Here is a 10,169-nt window from a genome sequence, read left to right as displayed (position 1 = left end):
AAAGAGAAGTCAAATAAAATACTATGGAAAAATGGGCCCAGAACTTTATGGACAGCATCTCATGAAATTTAATCTTTTTTGGTTTTGGTGGGGTTAAATTACAGAAAAGAAGAGCATATTAAAGAGGGAGAGAAAGAAAAATACAGAATATATGATGTACTTAATCAAGTCAAAGATGAACAATTAATGGAAATGACTCGTTTAATTTTGGGGGAAGAAGAAGGCATAAAGGAAAATGTGAGGACAAAAGGAGAAGTTGAAAAAGCAGGAGGGTGAACCTTGTTTTAGTGATGGAAATTTTATTATTGGAAAAAAGAGATATTCTGTAAATGGAAATGAGGACTTTTCATCCAAGCAGGGATTTGGTGTTTAGCACACTCATCCTTTCTCAAGGGGAGAATCAAAGTTCCTGAAAGCAATTGAAATCCCAAAGAGTGGAAAGAGTGCTTGAGACAAACTAGAAAAAAATATCAAGAAGAAGGCAAAGGTCAATAATGAATTCCATAATACTAAACTGTGGAAAACTTATGTCATGAGACAATATCATACCTACAGAAATTTATACTTCTAAAGAGTGAATTATAACAAAATAAAAAAGTCAATGGGCAAAAATCTAGAAGAAAATAAATAACTAAACCCAAAATAACTAAACTCCAAAAGTTTCAATTTTATGAATAACAAAGAGAAAAAAAAATTCAAGATTTAGATCACCTACCACCCTTGGATGTTAGTGCCCTAAAAGTCTTTCAAATGTGAACATGTTTCAATACAACCAAGAACTGAGGCCAGTTCTCTAAGCTCTATACCCTGACTCTTCTTCTCACCCAATAGGATCCTCCTATGAAAATTCAGATCCTGAAAAATGACATTTTACCTAGTTTAGTAGCGGTTCTCCAATTATTAAAAAAAGAAGTCATATAATACTGGCTAATAATAGCTAATAGTGTGATGAGAGAAGATACTCTGAGGAATGGGTATCCTGGGAACTATTAGTATGATTATTGCTGCTCACAGGGAAAAGTGAGAGGTGAACCAGGGGAGGAATAAATCAGTGGGTGGTTGAAATTTCAACTCCATAATAATCATAAGGGTATTATGATGGGGCAGTTAGGGGGAACATTGAATAGAGCACCAGCTCTGGAGTCAGGAGACTCTGAGTTCAAATCTGGACTCAGACACTTAATAATTGCCCAGTTGTGTAACCTTGGGCAAGTCATTTAACCCCATTGCCTTGCAAAAAAAGCATCATAAAATAACCTACTTAGAAACAGAAATTTAACTTCCCTAAGAAAAAATCTACAAAATTATATGGATTTCCAAGTAAATTATACTGAAGATTTAAGGAAAAATTAATACCAACTATATATAAAGAATGTGAATAATGATGAAGGAAAAGAAAAGATTTGGATTACATAGAAGAATTTTAAAGTTTTGAATCATAGAGGTGGAATATCTGGGGTAATTGTTAGGGTCAGAGAAAATCCCCAATCTCCAAACAAAGACACTTGACACGATGGAGATGCAATAGCAAGGGTTTATTAAACTAGCTTGAGCTAGGGTTCTGTGCTAGGACAGGGCTAGGATCCTGGAACCCAGAGTAAAGCAAGGAGAGCCCTTATATATAGTTCAGACGAAGAGTTCCAAGCATCTGCTGGTTGTCTTGAGATGGTGTGGCGTGTTCTTATTGGATGCAGGTCCTCAGGGAAGTTCCCCCATTGCATGGTCCAAGAGCTGACCAGGCAGAAACTTAGGAGCAAAATTTAGGCAAAAGTTCATAGGTTTTGACATTCAGGGTCTTACAGGAATTTAGGCAAAAGTTCATAGGTTTTGACACTCAGGGTCTTACAGTAATAACAACAGAAAGCATATGATATTCCATCTCTGCATCTTAGATGGAAAGAATTTGACATACAAGAGTGTGAGAGAAAATGTATCCAACAATGAAGAAGATGGCCAGTGGTGACAATCTTTTGGGCAATGTCATAATTACAAGATTATGGAAAGAAATATAATATAGAGGACAGTTAGTTAACCAAAAATGTTCTTCCAGAGTATCATATTCCTGTATTGTGATTTTTAAATGAGGTTCATTCCTGCAAATGACACTCTCATTGACACCAGTAAAAATGAAAATACTTTAATTACACAACACAAGGAAGAGATTGATTACAGAAACATCTAATATAACAGATAATACATAAAAGACAAAGGGTTAGTAATACTATGATCAAAGTAGAAGAAAAAGATAAAGAAAACATCACCAATTCAGGGGAGCACCAACTCTGAACAGACCGTGCCTGAGGGAACCTCAAGTTCTTTTCAACAGCCTTGAGTCCTGACTGGGAAGGAAAGAGAGAGAGAGAGAGAGAGAGAGAGAGAGAGAGAGAGAGAGAGAGAGAAAGAAAGCCCCATGCAGAAAATATTCTCCATGGGTGAGATTCCTGCCAATGCTTGGAGCCTCAGAGTATTTATCAGTGAAGAACAAAGAAGGCTAGTTGCTAATTTAGTTGGGAGGGATTCCCGAGTTCCTTTAACAGAAATATGGGAAAAGTCTACAAGTCTACCAATTTTAAGACTTCAAAGAAATGCCATAGGGGGCCGGAAGATTTTACTTTGAATAAAGTCAATACTGTGAGAATAGCCAATTCTCCCCAGTACTACCTATATTCCAAGGAATGGCTGGCTCCTGGAATCTTTGGAATGCATCCAAATCACCTATGGCATGTGGGGGGTGGCGGGGAGAAGGTAAATCCGTGAGGAAGGCACGTCCTCATACAGGCTTGAGAGAACTTACTTATAAGAAAACTTCATTTTCTTATTCATGGGGTATTTAGAATTTCTGTGGTAATTGGGTTTATTGTGAAGAACCTAATGGGATAAATTTTTTATTTTTTTAGGTTTTTTTTTTTTTTTGCAAAGTAAATGGGGTTAAGTGGCTTGCCCAAGGCCACACAATTATTAAGGGTATGAGATCGAATTTGAACCCAGGTACTCCTGACTGCAGGGCTGGTGCTTTATCCACTGCACCACCTAGCCACCCCTAAATTTTTAATTCTTAAAAATAAATTTTTATACAATTTAGGTTTGATAAATGACAATTTCAAGATTTTTTTTCATTTTAAGATTGAATAAGAGAGATGTCTATCACTTCACAAATCCATAATTAATGTATTGTCCTTTTTGACATCAGAAATGTTTATTGCTGTTTTTAAAAAAGAGAACTCAGAAAAAAGATTTTGCAAAGTTTTTTTATGTATTTTGTACAAGGTGTACTAAATTAAACAATGAATATGAAGGACTCCAGCATCAATAAAAATAAGGAGAGGAAGCAGCTAGGTGGCACAGTGGATAAAGCACAGGCCCTGGAATAAGGAGGACCTGAGTTCAAATTTGGCCTCAGACACTTAATAATTACCTAGCTGTGTGACCTTGGGCAAGTCACTTAACCCCATTGCCTTGCAAAAAAAAATTTAAACATAAAAATAAAAATAAGGAGAAGTAAAATGATTGGAAGTGCCTAATAGAAGCAACTTGATGATGGAAGTCAGGAAGGCTGAAATTCAAATCTAGCTTCAGATATTTGCAACTTGGTTGATTTAAGGCAAATAACTTAACCTGTCTGCCACATCTGTTAAATGGAATTGATACAACAATGATAGTACTTGCCTGAGAAAGTTGTTGTAAGGATTAAAATAAATAATTCTCTAACTTTCCTGGAATAAAGTGTTTAATAAAAACTTATTTCCTTTTCTTCCTTTCCCATCCTTTATTTTCCTTTTCCTTCCTTTGTTTCTTTTCCCTTCCCTTTCCTTCCTTTTCTGTCCTTTTTTATTCCCTTCCCTTTCTGATAAATAAACAAGCCCTTTATGAGTGACATATCATGACTGAATCATAGACAAAGTACCCTGGTAGTAGCAGTGAAAGATGAAGGGTAGGTGACTAACAATCATGTGGCAAGGAAGCTGACTGTTGACAGAATCTAATCAAAAACAGGACAGGGTTTCTTTTGCAGGTGGAGAGATAACATTTCATAAATTCTCTAGCCCTGCCCCTAAACTTATTCTTAATATTAATGGTAAGATACATTACCATGAAGGTTTTTGTATCACCTAATATAACATGAGGGACTTAGATTATGTGAGTTCTAAGATTTTTCAAGTTATACCATTTTAAAACTATGTGAACACATCTGAGGGTAAGGGGCTATAGAGGTAAAAATGAACAAAAAGATAAAGAGTTAGAATTGACCATGTTCACAAATTACTAAAACCTGTTCTTTTATTAAAATTACTTATTTTTCCCCCAAACATTCCTCTTGGCTTTTGACTCTGTATCCAGGAGTCACCAAAGAGAATGATCCAGTCTTGGGAGCAAGACCATGGCTCAGTACTTTTGAGCATTCATTGTTTTTTCTATCCATGGTAAGAAGCTGGAGATTCGAGTGTAGACATGAGGGTTCCTCCCACAGGAAGAAACATAGGAGACAATGCCCTGGGCCACGCTGTCACACACAAGAGGTCCTCCAGAGTCCCCCTAAAAGGCATAGAAACTTGGGCTGTTATTCAGAGTTCTTTCTTCTTCACTCATCAATTTTTCTCATATCCAAAGAAAAACCAAGGTACTGACTGACCTCCACCAGATTTGGAGAGATGTGAGTATCTCCCAGTCCTCTTAGACTCTAGTTGCCCCTTTCAATTTATAAAAACACCTTCAAACTGTCACATTCTTCCAAAAAGTTATTTCACATGAAATTGCACATGAAGTTGCTCAAACGTAGACATTTGAACAATCATGTGCTCAAGGAAGAAGGATAACATCAACAATAGTAATAATCACGATAACAGAAGAGCAATAATAATAATAGGTTCCCAAAAAGCTTTACAAGTATCTCATTTTATCCTCACAATAATTCTAGAAGACAGGTGCTATTATTATCCTCATATTACAGATGAGAAAACTGACCCTAAGAGTATTAAATGATTTCCTCAGTGTCATATAGCAAGTAAGGGTCCTGAACTCCAATTGGCTTTGGAAACTGGTATATTATGAATCATCCCATTTCCCTATGAAAATCATTTATATTCCAGATTCTGAGCTCTCCTGGGTGACTTCAAAATAGTTTTCAAATGAGTAGTGACATTAAAATACCTTAAAAGCAGCCCTTTGTTCTTTAGGATCTCCAGCACAAATCTGAGTAAACCAGTTGTAGTTTTGGGGATATATTTCCATGCACTCCTGCTCCTTTATCACTTTTATCTCCACTTCTTGCAGTGTGTCTGACATTCTTTTCTCAAGTGTCTTCCCCCAGCCTGCCACAGTACAACTCTTCCCAGGCTTTATCCAATCCTTCTTCCCAGGCAAAGGCAAGAAGTCCACCTCTTTGTTCAGCCTGACCTTCTTCAGCTGTCTCAGAGAGAACGAGATTCCAGTTCTCTTCACTTCCCTCCCCAAGAAAGCACACACACACACACACACACACACACACACACATACACACAGAGCCAGGCATGTGCCTCTTCCTTCCTACCCCCTCCCAGATACGCAGTCCTAAGAACCCACTAGAACAACACCTTTCTTGGCTATTAAAGAAATGAAGAAAGCATGAAAGGGTAGAAAGAAGACTCTCTAATTAGAAGACTCAGAGATTTTCATTTCTAGTGACTCAAAGGATATAAATCCTGAAGGGCACAGTACCTGAAGCAACATAATATCATTTTTGAAGGTCTTCTTGTCATATTGCTGGTGGGGAATAGCTTTGAAAACAGGAATCCGTTGTTGGGTCTTTTCTGACTTCTTGATGTTGTGTGCCCCCAGAATAATGTTCATTGACCTATAAGGAAGATAAGGGAGAGAGAGTCTCAGGTGTGAAATTCTTGGAGAGTTGTCAGAGAGACACACAGCCTAGTGATATGAAATAAAAGCCATATTTTCACTCAAAGAATAATAATGTTCATCCCAAGTCTACGTCTACTAACTTTGATCAAGTCAATAAACTTCTCTGGACCTCAGGTTCTTCATCTGTCAAAGGAGGTAACCAATGAGGTCCTTTCTACTTCTAGAAATGATCCGTGATCCCATGATCCCTGATACCCCAGAACAAACTTGAGCAGAGGAAAAAAGACCTGGAAGCTGCCACCACCAAAGTGAAAGAAGTCCAGAAAGGAAAGAACTGAAGTTGTATTATTGAATGTCCTCCCCCTTAGAGTTACCTCTGAACACTGTGAAGGTTCAATGACTCTCAGGACCATGCATGGCCCTAAGAAAAGTTTGAAGGTTTATGAATTTTGATCATTATGTCACAAGACTAGGTGCTGGTGCCAGAAGTACTCATAGAAGAGCTGGAGGTAGATCCAGACTTGGTTTCTCCAGACAGGGCCCTCCCTGATCTTGGTTTCTTCTTCCTCAGCAATAAACTTCCTGATTTATTGAATTTAAGCCAAGAGGTTGATGAGTTACCCCTCTGAGCCAAAAGATAAATCCCAAATGCAAAAAAAATTGAATCTACTGAGAATTTCATGCTCTATGGAAGGTTAGTCAGTTAGACAACTTGTGCTAAAGTAGTGGACTTGGAGTCAGGAAAACTCTAGTTCAAATTGGACCTCTAGCATTTAATAACTATGTGACCCTGGAAAAGTGTGACTCATTTTCCTCAACTATCAAATGGGAATAACAGCAGGATAATCTACTTCACACAGGATCAAATTAGATAATTGTAAAACACCTGATACAGTCCCATCACATAATAGGCATACTATAAATACTCATTTCCTTCCTTTCTACACCTCTGTTACCCTCAAAAGGAAAGATTTCTTTAACAATAATCCCCTTCCCAGTCTTTAGGACACCACATATACTGGACCACCAGCCTCCCTATACGTCAAGGCTACAGGATGTTGACAGTTGTCAGGTTAATTTCTGGAGAGCTCCAGAAGTTCCTTCTTTGTGAAGGGATGGGACTTTGGGGTCAGGGGAGCATACCTTGTGGGATCTCTCCTCAATAATCTGCTGCCCCATTCAGATCCTACAAGACTGTCAAAGGAAAAAGGGAGGGATCTCGAACTGATGACTCACTTTCCCCAGCAGTGAGCTGCTGTCAGCAGAAAGTCCTCTCGAATCAGAAAAGCACCACATGTCATCCTGAATCCACTTTCATTTCTGAATGTCAGATATGCCATGTAAGGCCGAGAATGAGGCTTTGCCTCCTTGCCCCCGATGATCTCCCCTATAGAAAAAAAAGTCCATTGTGAGTGTTAGTGGAGGCCTGTCCTCATTTTCCTGGCTTCTCCAGGAAGCTAGAACAAGGGAAACAGATGATCAATCTGGACCTGGGAGAAGGCTTTGAAAAGGGAGAAGAATGTCAGGTTCTACAGGAGAATCTAAAGGAATGAGATCTTGGACTCCTGGGTTCTCTGGTTGTTCTTAGTATGAGGCTCCCTCCCTGTCTCCCTCTTTTTCCCCATTAAAAAGGAGATATCATTCACTTGTCACAACCAATACTACTTCAAAAACCTAAAGATTAAAATGGCAGGAATAATTTTTTAGCTAACCAAAGACTCAAGGACATTTGAAAAATCTTTATCTAATATTGCCTACTTTTTATTTGAGGTGATATCAACTTGACCCTGGGGATGGTAAAAGACCAATACTCAGTGATCAGTTTTGAAGCCAGGGATCTAAATTGGGGTGGAAGGATTAGGTACTTAGTAGAGGAAGGACAGAGGCTTTTTTATTCCAGATTTAAACTCTTTAGGATGGGAGAGAGGAAAACTCACCAGCTCTAGCATCAGGAGATTGAAGCAATGTCACTAAGAGAGGGAACAGGAAATGCATCTTGCCATAGAGGATCTCCAAAGCAGATATTATTTTTATCCCCAAATCCACAGATTTTATAGCCTTTTCAGGAGGAAGGAGAGGAGGAGCTCAAATGACCTCACAGTCTTCCTGGTTGAGTCCATATATGTCTAAACTAGGCATCTGTTCACAATCACAAAACCATTTAAAAGATACAATTCTGTAGCTTAGAAGAAAACAGAAATGTTCAAACAAGCAAAATTTCAATCAAAGTCTCAATAAGTCGTTGTTAATCACTTTTGCCTTCAGAATGTAGGGTTCTGGGAAGGAGGCAGGGTAGATTCGCAGGGATAGAAACTTTTTGAAGCAGAGAACTGTTTCACTCATCTTAGTGAACTGATAGTATTTGACCCAGTAAGTAATTTTTACATGCATAATAGGTTTCTCAGCACTTTAACATCACTCAAAATTTCAACCAACTTTCTTACCAAGATTAACTCTTCCATCTGTAACCTTTACCTTCTACCATTTTCATTTTCTTTCAGACTTTATTTCATATTATCATAAATATTAACTTCTAAAATGTATATTTTTAAACATTTATTAACCTATGTTCTCTGTAAGAACACTGCTAGATACAAATATTAAAAATTTAATAGTCCCAATATTATAAATTATATTGGCCTTAGCTTTGCTTTCAATTTGTTGTTGTTGTTCAGTCTTTTCAGTTAGGTCTGATTTTTCATGATGCCATTTGAGGTTATCTTGGAAAAAATACAGGAGTGGTTTGCCATTTCTATACCCAGGTCATTTGATAGATGAGGAAACTTGTGGCAAATAGAGCTAAGTGGCTTGCCCAGGGCCATATTATTAGAAAATTTCTGAGGACAGATTTGAATTCACAAAAATGTCTTCCTAACTTCAGACCTGGCACTCTATCAACTGTATTACTCAATTGTTTTTTATTTTAAATCTACTCTATTTAGTATTGAAGAATTCTATAGAGTAATTCTGACAATGCCAATGAGGGTTCTGGTTTTACCACTTTTTTAAATCAGTATTAAGTTCATTTTTTTCAATTACCAAGTATTTTTTTTAAAAATTAATGCATTTTAAAAAAACTTTAAAAAAATTAATGAATTTTATCTATCACCCTTCCTTCATTGAGTAAATTTCAAACACTAAAAGTTCCTTTTTTATGTAGATGTATAGTACAGTAAAATAAGTTTCCATTTTAGCCATTCCTGAAAGAGCATGTTTCTTTTTTTTGCTTTTAAGTTCATTATCTCAGAAGATAAGTAATGTTTCATCTACATTCTTTTGGACTCTTGATTTATCTTGTTCAATCCAAGTACTGAAGTCTTTCAAAGTTTTTTTTCTCTATAATGTTACTATCTTTACAGAAATTGTATTTCTATTTCCATTACTTCACTCTTCATCAGTTTATTAAGGTCTTCTCAGATTCCTTAAAAATTGTTCATTTCATTACTTTTATGAATTAATAATATTCTATGACATTCATGTACTAAAGTTTGTTTAGCTATCTCCCCCCAACAAAAGGACAAATCCTTAGTTTTCAATTTTTGCCCACCATATAAGTCCTTTTCTCTTTCTTTGATTTCTTTAGAGTAGACTTACAAAACCCCTAGATATCTTTCATATTCTGTCTTTCTTCTCTATTTGGTGTCTTTATCTCTGCATGTAAACATGCTCAAATCATTCATAGAGAGAAATGACATGAAAATAATAGTTTCCCCCTTAAACATTTATCTCTTCAACTTCTCACCTTATTCCTAATCTTCACTCCACGACTATACTTCGAAAACAGTCTGTATTCACTTTCTCATGGTCAACTCACTCTTTTATCCTTTGAAAATTGACTTTCATCCTCACTATTCCAAATTCACCAGTGATTGTCTAATTTTCAAACCCAATGACCCATTCTCAATCTTCATTCTAATCATTTCTGGAGTTCTTAACACAGTTAACATTCTCCTTTTCCTTGATTATCTCCTTCTTCCTAAAACTCTTTTCTTTCCTATGTTCTCCTACCTCCATGACAACTCCCATTTCATCTCTTGTCCCTGGTTCCTCTTTTTCTTTCCAAACTCTAAGAATATGCCTCACTATGTCTCTAGTTCCCTTATCTTCTTTTTCTATGCTCATTCTTTTGGTAATCTCATGCATTCCTTTGTATTTATATCATTCGTATCAGTTATTCAACAAGCATTCTTTCAATCATTCAATCAACAAGAATGTTTTAAGCATATATTATATATTAGACTCCTTGCTATTCAGGGATTACAAATCCAAAGAATTTATGATCAAAATGTAAATTATATTGATAATCTATAATTTCATTAAAGAAAGTGACAATA

General features: G+C 36.7%; 1 protein-coding gene across 1 annotated transcript; it reads right to left on the bottom strand.

Annotated features, from left to right (window-relative positions):
* Positions 1-4,360: 4,360 nt before the first annotated feature.
* On the bottom strand, positions 4,361-7,830 carry LOC141520317 (cathepsin G-like). Its single transcript, XM_074232053.1, has 5 exons — positions 7,773-7,830; positions 7,072-7,222; positions 5,695-5,830; positions 5,149-5,403; positions 4,361-4,533 (listed from the first exon to the last, which is right to left on the bottom strand). The coding sequence occupies exons 1-5, from the start codon at positions 7,828-7,830 to the stop codon at positions 4,384-4,386; spliced, it is 750 nt and encodes a 249-aa protein (XP_074088154.1). The 3' UTR covers positions 4,361-4,383.
* Positions 7,831-10,169: the final 2,339 nt, after the last annotated feature.

Source organism: Macrotis lagotis, chromosome 4 (assembly GCF_037893015.1).
Source record: "Macrotis lagotis isolate mMagLag1 chromosome 4, bilby.v1.9.chrom.fasta, whole genome shotgun sequence".
NCBI lineage: Eukaryota > Metazoa > Chordata > Mammalia > Peramelemorphia > Peramelidae > Macrotis > Macrotis lagotis.
Note: the sequence above shows the minus strand (reverse complement) of the source record. Positions and strands in the feature narration are given on the sequence as shown.

Coding starts and splice junctions, on each gene's coding strand:
- LOC141520317 (XM_074232053.1), bottom strand. CDS start 7,830: ATGCATTTCCTGTTCCCTCTCTTAGTGACATTGCTTCAATCTCCTGAT. Junction 7,223..7,772: donor ATCTCCTGATGCTAGAGCTG/GTGAGTTTTCCT, acceptor TTTTTTCTATAG/GGGAGATCATCGGGGGCAAG. Junction 5,831..7,071: donor GCAGCTCACTGCTGGGGAAA/GTGAGTCATCAG, acceptor TCTTCCTTATAG/GTCAATGAACATTATTCTGG.